Raw genomic sequence first — 15,894 nt, forward strand, 5'->3', positions numbered from 1 at the left:
ACATAACCGATGATGACAATTAAAAAACAGAATTATTGTGGTTGTTTTTCAAAATTATACAACTTAAGAATGGTGTAGACTCATATCGATTCCCAAACTAAGCAAAGTTGAAATTATCACAATTGCGATGGGAGTTTTGTATATCCATGTTACGAGACCGACATGGGTTATGGAATTTTTAAAAAACAGATTGCAAGTGATGATGATATTGTAATTACTGTAGATGGATCTGATGTTATTGTTACTGATGGACAGAAGTATGAAAATGCTGTGAAATATTTTATACAAAATACTGTAGATAATGAGGAAAATTTTAGTGGAGAGGATATAGTCAAAGAAAAGCGGATTTCTTCAATTCTATTTACGTCGACAGCTGAGTATTTTTAACCTCAGTTGGATTTGCTTATGAACTCACATCACAAGGAAAATATGGAGAGATGTTATTGGTTTTTAAAGGCTCTTTACTCAGGAAAGGAAAAAATCAACCTAACTCATTTGCTAAAATGGTGGATAACTAAAAAACCTTAGTTGAGCAGTTGTGGTATAATAGCTAGTGTGGAAATTCAGAAAGTTTTAGAAAGCGTTTAATGAAATGCTTAAAATGAGCAACAGGTGGTGGTCGGATCAAAGTATTTCAAAGCCTTTGCTAATATGAAGTGCTATTCAGGAAGAAGCTGTTGGCCAGAGATTTGTTTTGAAAAGAGGGATGATTGGAGTATGATTATTAGGAGAGATTTTTTTCTAATCCATATAGTGTGGTGATTGGAGAGAATCCAGTTATTCATTTTCCAGGTCAGCCAATTGAATGGGAGGAGAAATAGAAATTGATTGTGGAAAATCTTACTTAGAATAAAGAGTTGAAAGGGAGGAAATTTAGTACGGTAGAGTTGAGAAAGATTCGAACTTATACGAGAGGTTGAAAAAAATTTCATTTCACGTATGACAAAATTTGTATTTACGCATTTAAGGAAGGGTATTTATTTGAGACTTATAAAATGTGATTCCGAAGGTACTTTAAAGATGTTTGATCACAAAAAATCACCTTCCACGGTAATTTCTAATTAATATTAATGTTTTAGCCTTAAAGTCTTAAAGAACGCCACAAACCGGAAAGGTTTCTGTGACTTCCAAACTTACTCACAAGCCACTATAATTGGACGAACATTTACGCATTTCAACAAAAATAAAACCATAAATTTACTAACTTATAGGTAATGCGGTCACTAATAGCGAATCTACTAACCGCACTAGTAGCTTTGACTTCAGTGGCACATTCGGCGCGAGAAAATGCACAGGAGTACGAAGCTCTTTGTGCAGCATATCAGGCAGCGACAGGCACCATTGAACCGGCGGATTTCAATACCGCGCAGGCAGATGCAGAAGTACCGACAGCTGTGAAGGCACTGTACGCGGCAACCATACCAGACGAACACTACAATAATAAAACCTTTGGCATCTTCACAACCGACACAGAATTTACAGCAGTCAAAGATACAGTAAAAACCGAAAAAAACATTGACAAGTCTCCAGTTTACACCAGGCCTCCGGAAAGCCCAGGTAAGCGCGCTGCACTCACTGCTTTAGAAAGGCTGTACAACTCAACGAAAGCAACAGCTGGCCAAGCAGCCGAGAAACAAAAGGAGCTACAAAGCTTAAAAGAAAAGGCCGAAAAATTCTTAAAAGCAGCGGTTTTCGGACATGAAACGGCCACCGAAGCAAAAGAAGAAAATTTCGACACCCGGGCCAACGCATGCAACGGCGGCGGCAATGCAAAGGCTGCCAGCCAAAATCTAGCACAAGCGCTAGCATGCGTTTGCGGCACAGCAAGCACCAACAACGGGATCTGCGTCCAAGGGGAGGACCAAGCCAACTACGGCACAGGCAGCGGCGCTAGCGCTGGCGTCAGCGCCTATAAAGCCATAGTAGCAAAATGTCAACCCGCCACCGAACCAAAAAAAGTCACGGCAGAACTGTTGACAGCGGCAGTCAGCCAAGTAGAATCCGTGCTCGGCAACAAAGCCTTCACAGGCCACACCAACAACGGAAGGTACGTCCTAGGAAACGGCGCGGCAGCGAACTGCAATGGCGGGGACAGTTCAGCCACTTGCATTGATTACACGACAACAGTGGGAACAGGAACATTCCACAAAGTAAAATGGGTCGAAAACATGCTCCAAGCAACGAAGGAACTGAAAAAAGCATATACCATAAGAGCGGAGCAAGCCAAAATGCAGGCCCAGCTGGAAGCAGCAGAGGCTCAAGCGTGGCAGCTACGCGACACTCTGGCCATAGCCACTATAACCGCAGCACATGCAGCAGAAACTATCAAACCTTCCAAGCGCCAACGACAAGAAACAATCGACTCCAAAGAAGCAGAGTGCAATACCAAAGACAAAGACACAGATTGCAAACCGCCATGCGCGTGGAATGCCGAAGCAAAAGATGAGAAAAAAAGGTGCACATTGAGCGAGAAAGGCAAAGAGGCAGCAGAAAAAGTAGCAGCAAACCAAGCAGGGACAGATGGTAAAAATGAATCAAAATGTGGCGAGGCGAAAACAGAAGACGAATGCAAAAAGGTCCCGGGCAAGACACCAGAGGGAAAGAAAGCCGTTTGTGGATGGATTGAAGGCAAATGTCAGGATTCCTCAATTCTAGCAAGCAAACAATTCGCCCTCAGCGTGGTTTCTGCTGCATTTGTGGCCTTGCTTTTTTAAAACAATTTTTCCTCCTCAATTTTTTCCTTTAAAAAACTTTTGCTATTTGATATGTTTTAACACGCAAATTTACCCGAAAAAAGTGAACTGTTTTTGTAAGTTTGTAAAAAATTCTGATTCTGTAAAAAAATATTTTGTTTTTCTGGCAACTAAAATTGTTTTTTTCCCGTTGTTTTTTGTTTTTTTTTGTGCAGGTAGGGGGGTTAGCCGGCTTAGACTTAGGGTTAGGGTTTTTTAGTTTTGGGAGTATTTTTTAATTCTCTTTTTATAATTTTTATTTTTTTAATAAATCTCTATTTTCTTAATTGTAAGTGATGTAGCGGCTTTTTTACGTCAATCCTAATCATTTTTCTACCAGAAGATAACTTTTATTCATATTTTTCACCTGCAGCGCCGACCAGATTTGTTACTTTCTTTTGCTTTTGTGAATTTCAGCTCTGCGTTTTGTGCTTCGCGCGGCCTTTAAAATTTTGAAAAAAAAACGTTGCCGCGTGGCCTATGGTGCTGTGGACCGCTTTTCTTTTTACGCTGTAACGGGGACTTTTGCTGCGCGAAACGACTTTCTTTTCAAGAGACGCTAACAAACAAAACTTAATATTTGGAAGCGGAACAATATGGAGTTCGGAAGATAAAGCCATCCGAAATAACAGTCTGTACCGGTCGTGTCACACCACAACAACCTAGGCAAAACAAACGAAGCCCGCGACCAGTTAACTTGTGCGTCATCAGGCCAATGCGTGCACATCGCCATGCAGCAACAGATCAGGCAGCAGATGTAAAGCACCTTAATGCAGGGCTCCATAATCACTACAGGCATAAATCCACCTCAAAAACCAAGCAGAAAGCCAATAGTAGAGGAAAAGAATAAATGCAAACTAAAAAACACAACTGCTGTAGAAGGATGTGCGGCTATTGACTATTACTATGATGAAACTAACAAAGAATACAAGACAAAACCAGGAAAAGAAAACACATCAACAGGAACAGGAAAGACAAGTACCGGAGTATACTGCAGTAAACACCAAACACAGCGAGCCTGTGAAGCGGAAAACAAGGATGTAAAACCGGGTCAGAAAGCAGTATCTGGATGTATTGAGGATAAGTGCAAAGATTTATTTTTTCTCTTCAGTAAGAATTTTGCTCTGATGGCTGCTTCTTTTGTGAGCTTGGTACTATTCAAGGATTTTGAATTTTTAAATTTGTTATTTTGAGAGAATTTGATATATTTCAACACCTCCTGATGATAATGTGCAAATTTTAAAAACACAAAATTATAAAATTATGGTTTCAAATTGTCCATGGTTGTATCGTACTAATTTTATAAGAATATTAAAAGATTTATAGTGTAATTTGCTTTATTTTTCTTGTTTTATGAACGTTAGTTAGGGTTATAATAGTGATAGTAAGGTGAAAGATAAGAGTAAGTTGTTAGTGTGTATATACTAATAGTATACTAAAAGCAGTAATTATAGTTATAATTATTATTATTAAGATAGGAGAGTGTTGTGAGTATATGATAATAATATAAGTGGTGAAGACAAATTGAATGCTCCAAATAATAGCATTTCAAGCGATAGCAAGGGTTTAATAAAGTAAGTGGGAAAAGTAGTGTGAGAGTGAGTGCTTGGGAGAGAAAGAGAACAAGAGGAACATTATGAAAGATAATGGAGAATAATTTTTTTAAAAAATGAAAATGAAAGATAAGTAGCTTACAATAAATACAAAACAATGTTCGTCTTTATACACAAGAAGATTATCGGGGAACAATATGAAAGAGACAAAATAGAGCGCAATGACCAACTATGGTTACCCCATCGGCCGCCGCGCACATACCGCAGAAATTTGTGATGTATCAGTATTAGTAGGAGAAGATTGTAGCCAACATGTCACTGAAGATCTACAGATTTAGCAACACAGATTGTGATAACAACAATAGTAACATTAGTTTATAAAGACACGATGATGGGACTTTCACGACAAAACAGGGTGGTTGGATAACTATGACAGGCAACTCGTAATATTCATAGAACATTTAAAATAATCAGGTCAACTAGCTACTTCCATTCAGAAAACTATGCATAGAGGTTAAATGTGAAGATTGTTAAACAGCAGTGGAATTCCTCTAGCATTCACAGCACCAGATTATACTAAAACTGATACTAAAACAAAAAGTTAGAGATGTATGATTAAAGAGGTGTTTCAGACACTGATAATACGTCATTTAACAACGAAATAATAACAATATTAATGTATTGTTATGTAAAACCAGTAGTGACTCAACATATTTTTTTCTTTTATTTGTTATGATTTTCTTATAACATTCTCAAATTTTTTAAGTAAATTAAGTCATTAAATTTGGTGTTTTGGAAAATTTACTATTACCATTTATATTACATAAAGTGTTTCACAGTGCAAAAACATTTCCGGAAAAACAGGAAAATATAGAATAGGGTCAACATGGGAAGCCCAGAGTCTTTGTGATTGTCGTTCAAATAATGCAACTCAAGAATGGTGTAGGCTCATATTGAGTGACAAACTAAGTAATGTTGACATAATTACAATTGCGACAGAAGGTTTGTATAACCATATTAAAAGATCTGGATAGGTTGTACAATATTGATAAAGGCATAATGCAAGTGATGAGGACAATGTTATTCATTTGGATGGGCCTGATGCTATTGTTAGTGATGGAAATAAATATGAGAATGCTGTGGAATATTTGATACAAAATACTGCAGAAAATGAAGATAGGGTTGGTGAATAGGATATTTACAAAGAGCATGTGGAGAGATTGTTATTAGTTTTTTAATGTTGGTTACAGAAAAGAAGAGGATAATAAATTACTTTATTTACTAAAATCACCTCTTAGTAGAAAAAGCTTATCTTAGTGGCGGTGGTTTGATAGCAAGAGTTTGGGCATTTAAGAAATTTGAATATGCATTTGGAGAATTATTAAAGGGAAGTGGGGAGTGGTGGTCAGAGCAGAGTATTTACAAACCATTGCTAATATGGAGTGCAAGTGAGGAAGAAACTGTAGGACAGAGATTTGTTTTGAGAAGTGGAATGATTGGGTTATATGATGAAGCGAGATTTTTTTCTATTCAATATGGTCAAAAAATTGGAGAAGCTTTATTCATTCCACTTTTATCCTCCATTGATTGCATGGAAGAATGAGGCGAAGTTGATTGTGAAAAATATCTGTTGATGTAAAGAATTGGAAGGAAGGAAATTTAGTACAAGAGATTTGGGGGAACTTCAAACATACAAGATCGATAGCGAGAAATGTTATTTAGAATTTGTGGAGATTTGTTGTGAAGTGTTTAAAGCAAGGAATATTTTTAAAGCTCAAAAACAGTAAAATTAAAATTCTGAGTCAGCTCAGGGCTTGCAGGTGCACAGGCTCTCAAGGATATTTTTTTATTAAAATACAATACCTACTTTTATCCAGACTATGTTAAAAACGGAAACGCGGGCACCGACAGAAGATTAGGCTGGCTTCACTACAGAAAACTACAAAAGCAATGACATCAGAAAAGTTCTCGGTTTTGACGACTTTCGCCTTTGGGATTCAATTGCGAAAACAGCAAGCACTGGCTAGAAAATAGAAGTCAGCTAGAACTGAACCTACGGCTAAGCACGACAGCGCAACACCAACCAATGCTTAGCGATACGAAAAACATTCGGCGGCAAAATAACAGTTCAGCGAGGTGTAGTTGTCTATAAAACAATCTTTCGCCAAAGGGCTGGGACTTACTTTAAGAAAAAAAACAAGTAAATACATACAGAGCAACTGTCAAAAACTTTAAACCGCTTTCAAAGGGCTGGAGACCTCACCCTCATCGCCGGCCAACAAACCTTAAAATACAAGCACCACCACCAGACACCCTTTCACTAACATAACAGAAAATGAAAGCCAGACAAATAATTACTCACCTGGCGGTGCTGTTGCTATTAGTGACCCCGCAGGCACGGGCAGCGGCACCGGCAGATGGCGACAACTTAGCGACGCTGGCGTACTTGTGCCCCGCCCTTCAGCTAGCGGACGGCGACATAACATTGCACCCCGAACAAAGCAATCTAGATGGCAGCCTACAAGACCTGCTAGCGCTAAACATGTCACTAGCAGACGCCGCCTGGGCAGCTCAATTCAAGGCCTCACCGCCAGGTGCAACGCCAGTAGCAGCAACCGAGCAGCAGCAGAAGCCAGACCCCGGGACACCAGAACAAATTGCTGCGTGGAAAATCGCCAAGGCAACAGTAGATAACAGCGCAAACTTCAAAAATGTGCTCGCAAAATACGGTTACACCCCAGAAAACGCCTCGCAGCTGATACCGTTGAAAGGACTGATCGCTAAATACGCTGAAGCGGCATTCGACATACAGACAGCCGAAAAGTCGCAACTGCCGACCGGTCATACGGACGATCAACTGAAAACTCTGATAAAAACAGCAGTCTACGGGCATAACGGCGGCTACGACGTAAGCAAAAAAGCAGAGCTGGGATTTCCAGACAGCGAAAACCGAGAAGCCGCCTGCACGGCCCAAAGCAACAGCAACCCCGTAAAAACGATTTCCAGCATGGTCGCCTGTTTGTGTACAGTCAAAGACAACATGGCGCCAGCCAAAGCTCCGTGCGGCCCATACGGCAGCCAAGACCTCAAATGGGGCACAACCACGCCGCCAGGAAACGCTTTGTGGAAAAAGATGCGATCCAGCTGCCCAGAGGAACCCAAAAAGCCGGTAACCGCTATGAGAATACAAAACGCGCTCACGGCAGCAAAACTAGCGTTCCAAGCAGGAGGCAGCGATCTTTATGTAGGGAAATACGACGGGACAGGATGCGACGGCAGCACCAATACTGCCTGTATAAAATACACAGGCCAGGCAACAAACTCAGTACCTATCTTCACAAAAGCCGAGTGGCTCGACAAACTTCAAACAGTACAAAGCGACTTGCAGCAGCGCCTGTTAGCGGAGCAGTCAAAAAGCCAGGTAATCAGGCAAATAAAAACACTAAAGCAGCTGGTCAAAGCAGCCACCAAACACGCAGAAAAACTTACACCGCCAACGACGCAGCACCATAGCGACCCAAAACTAGCCACCGCAAACGACAAAAATAGCCAAGCTCAGAAAACAGCAGATTGCTCAAAACTTGAAAAAGCGGAGTGCAAGCCCGATGTGGGATGCAGATATAACGAAACAACGACTAAATGCGAAAACGATGCCCAAAATCCAGTTTCAAAAACGAACAAAGAAGCTACAGGAGGAACAACAAACTCTGAAGGTAAGAAGTGCCCCGAAAAGAAAAAAGCAAGAAGACTGCAAAGATGGCTGCAAATGGAACGGAACAGAATGCAAAGATTCCAGTTTTCTCCTAAACAAACAATTCGCCCTCAGCGTGGTTTCTGCTGCATTTGTGACCTTGCTGTTTCAAAATTTTAAAACTTACAAGGGGTTTTGTTTAGTTTTGTGAAACTTATGTTACTTTCTAAAATTTAATATATTTTAACACTCTTTATCAAACATTTGCAAATTATTGTGTCTTTTTGAAAATATGAAAAATGTTTATAAACGTTTCCAATAGACATAAAGTAGTATGGTGATAGGGTATAAAATGGGTGATATTCTAATTTGTTTATTCAGTTATTTTTTGTTTTTATTAAATGGATATTTACTATTGTTATAATAATGATAAAAATAGGAGAGTGTTGTGAGTGTGTGTATACGTATATTATAATAATATTAATAATAATAATAGTAATGATAATAATAATAATAATAGGAGAGTGTTGTAAGTGTGTGTATACGTATATTATAATAATAGTAATAATAATAATAACAGTAATGATAATAATAATAATAGGAAAGTGTTGTGAGTGTGTATATACAAATATTATAATAAGAGCAGTAACAATGATAATAATATCGGTGTGTTGTTAGTTTGCATACACTAATATTATAATAAAAGTTGTCGTGAACACTAAATACACGAAGAAAACACAATCATTTAAATTAATAAAAAAAGTGAGACAGGAAAAGGTGAGTAAAACTGTGAGAAAGAGATAAAGTATATTATTATCGAAGGAAGTGCAACAAAACCAGTGACGAATTTGGATAAAATACGTGTAACCTTAAATACACGCATAATGCTTGGCGCCATCACTGTATACAAGGAGATTATGGGACGTTCAATACGATATTGGTAGAGCTCAGTTTACAGGGGAAATGGAATCGGTACGTTATCTGCAAAAGAAGCGACAGAAAACAAAAAATAGGAAAATATAGAATTAAACGACACAATATGCAACAGCACATAAGAGAGAAAAAAGTACATCAAGAACAACAAGAACAGGTGAAGCCTTGCATTTTTCTTGGAAATATATGGGCGCATCAGCTGAGATGTTTCAAACTGCTGTTTTTAATCTTATTATGGATACTAGTGTGAAACAATGACTGCAGTGAGAGGAGGCTAGTATGCTAACTGTGTGTTATTTGCCATAGCCACAAATAAGAGAGCATAAATGGAGAGGTAAGATGGTCACTTTTTTTGCTGATATTGGTAGAAATGGGTGAATAATCTACACATAATTCAAAGGAAAAGGTATAGCCCACGTCGATCCATCTGGTGGGAAGTGTAAATAGACCTACCCGCGGTCATTGAAAGCGCCAACTTGTCTTGATCCATAAGAAGAGGGAAAACATGCGAATCATCCTTCAAAAGCTGGCTCATCCAGCAGAAATGTACCAGCGTAATGCTAATCCGCTGTCAAAACTAAGTTATATTCCTCTTAAAAAGACTTTTTTCGTCCTTAAACTAGCCTCACCACAACAGGAATCAAATATCCCCTTTACAAGATAGGCAAAGTCAATTAAATGTCAAACTGGAGGGCATTTTTTCCTCTGTTCCTGGTAATCAACACTAGGGATGGCGGTGCAACAGCCAACGGTAAATCAGCGCGCCAGTATTACACCCTTTGCGAAATCTACAGTAGCGCCCTAAAGCTGACATCACAAACCTACGTTTCACTCGGCGATTCCAGCGACTACAACAATATACTTGACTATAACATGTCTGTGGCCCCACAGTCGTGGCAACTGTTGTTCGCTGACCAGACGGACTCAAACACATGGGAGGAAAAGAAATCTGAGCTGCAGGCTAAAGACAGAAAAATAAACTGGGAGAAAGACTGGGAAACGTGGAGAAAAGCCAAAAAGCCGTCGATGACAAAAACAGCCAGTGGAGTAAACTAATAGACAACAGGGCGCCACCAAAGCCAAACTCACTGGCAGCGCAACAAATCAGGGCACTAACCCGACAAGCGAAGACTATCCTGCGAGCGGTAGAAAACGAGCCAGCCAAAAAGAGAAAACCGTTGACAGCGGAAATCAAAGATCAGCTAATGGGAGCTCTCTGTGCGGGAAAGGCCGCTTGGGACGCAGCAAAAACTAAATGCGACATGAAGACACCAACGGACACCAAAGCAACAAACTGCGCGGACAGTAAAGCCGGGAAATCGGTATTATCGGACATGGTCTGCCTTTGTCAGACAAGGACAAACGGCGAGTGCATGCAAAGCGGTGCGAGCAGCAACCTCGAAGATGGAAGCGGTAACGGCAAAGCAGGAGGAATGCAGGAACTAATAGACAACTGTCCTAAGTCGGGAGACGGAAGCGACGCACACGAACAACTTAAGAAAGCATTATCCTCGTTCATGAGCATGGTTGGAACCGGCAGCACTGTCGATGGCGCTGTAATCTTCGGCGGAGCCGTCGACACAAACTGCCAAAACGAAGCTTCGGCGTGTGTGGACTACAAAAACCACTTCAAGAAAAATCAAAAAGGCTTTGCTGCGATTCCATGGTTAAACAAACTACGGACCGCAATCAGCTACCAGCAGCACTACGACCAACACCAAGCACATCAGCGGTCAGCAAAGCGTCGATTCCAAGAAATTTCTGATTCCATTCACAGTCTCTACACAGAACCAGAAACGGCACAAATAGGACAACAGCCAAAGAAGCCATTAATGACGGCACCTAAATGCAAACCACAAAACACAACTCCCTCTGAATACCCAGAAACTGAATGCGATTATGACGCAAATGCGGCAGATGGTAAAAAATGTAATCCTAAGGAGACAGGAACAGAAACCACAGTAACATGAGCAGCAGGGGGAAATACAGGTACAGCAGCTGCAAACGGATGTGCAAAACACGGAACTGGTAAGACAAATTGTGAGGCTGACAAAACAGGCGACAAACAAAATTGTGCATGAAGGAAGGGTAAAGATAATGAGCCTGATCTAGAAAAAGAAATGTGCCGTGATTCCAGCATTATCGGAAATAAGAAATTAGCTATGATTTCTGCTACTTTTGTGTGTTTGGGAGCATTTCAGGTATTTTGAAATTATAGGTGTATTTGGTAAACTTTATCAAATTTTCTTTTCTTGAGATAATTTTCAAAATTACTGAAATTATATATTTTTCAACAATTTTCGATGGAAATATTCAAAATTTGAAAAACTTGAAGATGCAAAATGTTGGAGTGAAAGCAACATATTGTAGCTAAGTAGTTTGTTCTCAGTGTATAAATAATGTTTGCTATTATAAAGTCACTAATTTAATTCATGTTATGCATATTAGTTATTGATACGACAGTAATAGTAAGAATAATGATAATAATAGAAGCGTGCTGTCAGCGTGTGTATACTAATATTATAATAAAAGTTTGGTAAAGACTAAATGGACGGGTAAAAAGTAGGATTTACAACAATGAAAATGTTGTAGTAGGAGTGAGTGAGTGAGTGAGTGATAGTGTCTAGGAGAGAACGTGGAATATTATTAAAGAACAGGAAAAAATACAAATAGAAAAAGAGTACTTTGAATATGCACAGTTACAAGCACAAATATAACAAAGAAAATCACCTTGCACAGTGAAATGATCGAGGGGAAAATCATGGGGAGGCAATGTCCAGTGTACAGGCCAAGCATAGTTCCAACGTTATCCAAAGTGGTATAGGCCATAGAGAAAAAAATGGAGGAAAATAGAAAGTGAAACAACGGGATAATCGAAATAATAGCAAGGAAGAAAATGATAGGATATAAATAGTGTGGCTTATTCCACACAGAAATTGATTGATGCTCTTTCAGTGATTATAGTATCTACTGGAATTTTAAATCTGATAGCGGATTCTAGTATATAGCTGTTAATAAATCGACCCAGAAGTAAGTAATTGGGTAAATGTGAGGTAATGTCGGAGTAGTATTATCATTATATATAGTAAAAAAGACATATATTTGTGAAACAATATGATATCACCTGGAGAATAATTTTACAACTAGGGATGCTTCTGGATTACCATGCTCATAAAAAAAATAATGAAAACGTAAAAAATCATAAATAATACATATATGAATATGTGGAAGAGGTTTATAAAGTAGAGAGAATCAATGGTGATACTCTTCCAATTTTCTATTGATACATTGGTCTGATATTAAAAGCTTTGAAGAAAAGAGTAATTCCTATTTAGGTAATTCGTGACACAGAAATTATGGATCATCTCAAACACTTCAAAGAAAATAAGTGGAATCACGGCCAAAAATGCCTAAATAGAGACGAAAAATACATACAACAAAAGAGGAAAATACTACAGAATGCTCAAGGTAATCCGTATTGTAGAAATGTCGACGTCATATCGTCATTGCAGATGAATATATACAGCAGGAGCCGACCAACACTAGATGAGCACAGCGCAGAACATTAGTGAAAATGTTTTATATATAGATACAGAACACAATAGATTGGAAAGTAAAAGTGAAAACATTTCGAAAAATAAAACTCATGCAATGACTACAAACATTTTTGCATTTCCCACAAAAACTAGAGCAGCGCTGCTAACGCGGGCAACGGACAGTTGTAATATTGTCACCTTAATATTATTTTCTTCCAGATGCATCCGATAAGCTATTCAGAAACATTAATGAGCGAAATCTAGAAATAAAAAAAGAAGAAGAGATAACAGAACCTAATTTACAACTACATCACTTTACAACGTATGCGGTGCAACAATTATTAATACCCTTTTGGCAGCGGTGACCGCAGTTTTAAACACCCCCGACACGAAATTTAAAGAATGGGACAAACCAACCCCCAAACTTTCTTCCAAAAGCCCCATACACACACAGATTTGAGATGGTTTCACTAACAGCACTAGTTTTCGTCATCTGTGTCGTGCCAGGGATCAGGGCGGCGAGCAAAGCGGCTCTACATGCCAAAGCCGTAAACCAGGTTTGTGAGCTAACGCACGACCTAAAAGCAGCCACTGTCGATCTTGTCTCACTAATTAACAATACCAAGGCAGACTTGGTGGAAATCGAAAAGGCCGAACAGTGAGCTCAACTTTACTACTGGAAACTGGGGCCGAATCATACAGCCTGGGCCAAGGCAAGAGTCTATGCAGCTTTCTCAGCGAGAAAACGGCAAGTGGCTGAGGCGGCGTTCGCTCAACTAGCAGCAATAGCAGCAGAAACAGCAGGGCGCAGCGGCTTAGCAGCAGGCCGCCTAGACGAATTCGTCAATATCTTTTATACAACAGCGGGTTCAGCAAACGGCTGTTTAACGAAAACCACAGCCGCGCAAACCAAAGCAACGCACACAGCCTTAACAAAGTGTTACTCGGCACCGAACACGATGACGCGAATCCCAACAATAATCGGTGCAGGAGCCGCTCAACCAGGGACGACAGCGACGACAATAACAACGAAGATAACCAGTGCCATAGGCAAAGTCAAAAGAACCGGCGCCAAGCTTGCGGATCAAGCAACCCAGATTCTCGGCAACGGTAACCAATGCGAGTACCTCACAACAACAGCTAACCACGGCATCTTTACAACAGGACAGCTAACATTAAGATTCGGAGACGACCTAATAATTGTCACAAGCGGCGATAATGCACACACCTACACGGCCTAACACGAGAAGGCGCCGACATATGGCCGACAAGCAACACTTTACGACGTGAAACAGGCATTAGCCAAGCTTACCACGCCCGAAGCAACAATCGAACCAGCAAAAAAATGCTAACAATAGAAGGAAGGGAGAAGCTCAGCAGCGACACCCAGCTTCAGGAAGCATACGCCGACATCCTAGGGATAGCGAGAGAAATCGTAACGGAGCAAACAATCGAAGCTGCTTTTGGAACCAAAGACGAAAAAACATTCAAAAACAAGTTATGGAATGCAATTGACAGCTCAGAAGTTGAAACTATTTCGTTCAACAAATAGGGAAGTGGCACCACAAAAATAAACCTTGCCCCTACAGTAGAGGACCTAACGAAGGCACTATTTTTTTACCAGAACAAAAGCATAAACAAGCTTCAAAAACAGGCAACAGAAAGCGTGGAAGGTAAAATATCCTGTCAAACACCAGGGACTAAAGAAACAAAGACACCATCTAAAGAAGAGTGCGCCAAACACAAAGAGCAAGAACCGTGCAAGAACGCGGGATGCAAATTCGATAATAACAAAAAAGATGGTGAAAAATGCTTTCCAGACCATGAGAGAAAAACAGATAAGAAAGATGAAGGAGATGGAAAAACGACAACTGTAAACTGTGGCCAACATACTGAGAAAACTAAATGTGAGGAAGAAAACAAGGGTAAAACAACCCCGTTTGTGGCTGGAAAAGGGGCAAAAACGGCGAAACAGATGAGCCTGACAAAGAAAAAAGCAGAAACAACAGTTTTCTTGTCAATAAGAAATTCGCTCTTATGGTTGCTATTTCTCTTATTTATGTGGCATTTTAACACTTTAAGAATTTTTCCCAATTTTAAGAAGTTTATGAAACTTTATACTTTGAGAGAATTTGCTTTGCTTGCTAAATTTTTATGTGTCTTATCACTCATTGATGGAAATTTTAAAAATAGTAAAAATGCAAAAATATGAAGACTAGGTATGACATTGGGCTGTGGGCGTAAAGCACTATGGTTGTAAGGTATGAAAAATGAGTCATATTCCAATATTGTATATTTTCTCTATCTTGTTTACTAAATGGACATTAGCATGGGTTATAATAGCAATATTTTATTGCAATAATAGTGGCTTTCTGTGAGTGTGTATATGCTAATATTTTAATAAAAGTAGTAATAATAATAATAACAATAATAATAGGAGTGTGTTGTGAGAGTGTATATAATAATATTATAATAAAAGGAGTTGTAAATACTAAATATGTGGACAGAATAGGAACAATTCAAACAATAGAAAAGGTGAAATTGGAGAGAGAGTGTGTAAGAGATAAAGAGAACGTGGAATATTATTAAAATAAAGTAAAGACAGGGAGGAAAGACGAATTGAAGATGCGCAGTTTTATACACAAACATGACTATGACCAGCATCATACATAAGGAGATAAGGGAGAGAACAATAAAGGAGACACAGTGTCTGGAAAAAATGAAGGCACCGAAAGTAATGCAAAGAAGCATTGCAAGTTAAATGGACACTAGTTGCGCTTTTTTCAATATGCTCTCAAGAACTCGTCAAATAATGCATTATTTAACTCAAAGCACTCTCATGGATAAAGATCAGCCTTCCACAGAGAATATAGCTGACTAATAGCTGTGAACGTTGCCTGAAAGTGCGTTTCTTGTACGGAAGGTAACTACTCTTATATGTAAATTATAATGTAGCGGTTTTTGATTTCACCCAACTTTGCCTTAAATGTCAAAAGTAGCATAAAATTTAAAAAGTGACAGGAAGAGAAAGAACGCACAAACCACAAGTGGAAAAGCAAAATTAAGACTCTTATTTCTGCTTAAGGTAGCTTATAAACGTCAACCTTTGATCCTCATGTACTCAGGCGAGTTCGTAAAGTTACAAGACAAAACAAAGCATTTTTTGTCCTAGGATGATGCCAGGTAGAGGTTTGGAAAGTGAGGTTAAATGGAAGATGTAGAAAATTACATATGTTCTGACTTTTTAGACGATGATTAAAAATTATTATCAGAACAAAAACCAGAAAAAGGAGTAATTTCCGATCATAATTTCATCCATTTTACATGTTTCTGTCTCTTTAAGCTTATAACAAAAAACATCAAGAAACAAAATGTCCTTTAAAAACATAAAAAAACTTTGCGTATAATAGTTTTACGATATGGTCCAGCAGAAAAAAACAAGTTCTATT

General features: G+C 39.1%; 1 protein-coding gene and 5 pseudogenes across 1 annotated transcript, besides 6 other annotated features; all 6 read left to right on the top strand.

Annotated features, from left to right (window-relative positions):
• The first annotated feature begins 162 nt into the window (after positions 1-162).
• Positions 163-1,001, top strand: Tb09.354.0080 (annotated as a pseudogene).
• A 213-nt stretch (positions 1,002-1,214) lies between these two features.
• On the top strand, positions 1,215-2,714 carry Tb09.354.0090 (variant surface glycoprotein; the record flags this gene model as incomplete). Its single annotated transcript, XM_798280.1, has 1 exon — positions 1,215-2,714. One exon carries the CDS (start codon positions 1,215-1,217, stop codon positions 2,712-2,714), a length of 1,500 nt encoding a protein of 499 aa, XP_803373.1.
• A 247-nt stretch (positions 2,715-2,961) lies between these two features.
• Positions 2,962-3,005: a sequence feature (AT_rich).
• Positions 3,006-3,502: 497 nt separating this feature from the next.
• Positions 3,503-3,925, top strand: Tb09.354.0100 (annotated as a pseudogene).
• A 252-nt stretch (positions 3,926-4,177) lies between these two features.
• Positions 4,178-4,205: a sequence feature (AT_rich).
• Positions 4,206-6,620: 2,415 nt separating this feature from the next.
• Positions 6,621-8,145, top strand: Tb09.354.0120 (annotated as a pseudogene).
• Positions 8,146-8,447: 302 nt separating this feature from the next.
• Positions 8,448-8,576: a microsatellite.
• Positions 8,577-9,587: 1,011 nt separating this feature from the next.
• Positions 9,588-11,119, top strand: Tb09.354.0130 (annotated as a pseudogene).
• Positions 11,120-11,504: 385 nt separating this feature from the next.
• Positions 11,505-11,526: a microsatellite.
• Positions 11,527-12,906: 1,380 nt separating this feature from the next.
• Tb09.354.0140 lies at positions 12,907-14,518 on the top strand (annotated as a pseudogene).
• Positions 14,519-14,843: 325 nt separating this feature from the next.
• Positions 14,844-14,881: a microsatellite.
• A 19-nt stretch (positions 14,882-14,900) lies between these two features.
• Positions 14,901-14,923: a sequence feature (AT_rich).
• The last annotated feature ends 971 nt before the right edge of the window (positions 14,924-15,894 follow it).

This window comes from Trypanosoma brucei, chromosome 9, assembly GCF_000002445.2.
Source record: "Trypanosoma brucei brucei TREU927 chromosome 9, whole genome shotgun sequence".
NCBI classification, from domain to species: domain Eukaryota; phylum Euglenozoa; class Kinetoplastea; order Trypanosomatida; family Trypanosomatidae; genus Trypanosoma; species Trypanosoma brucei.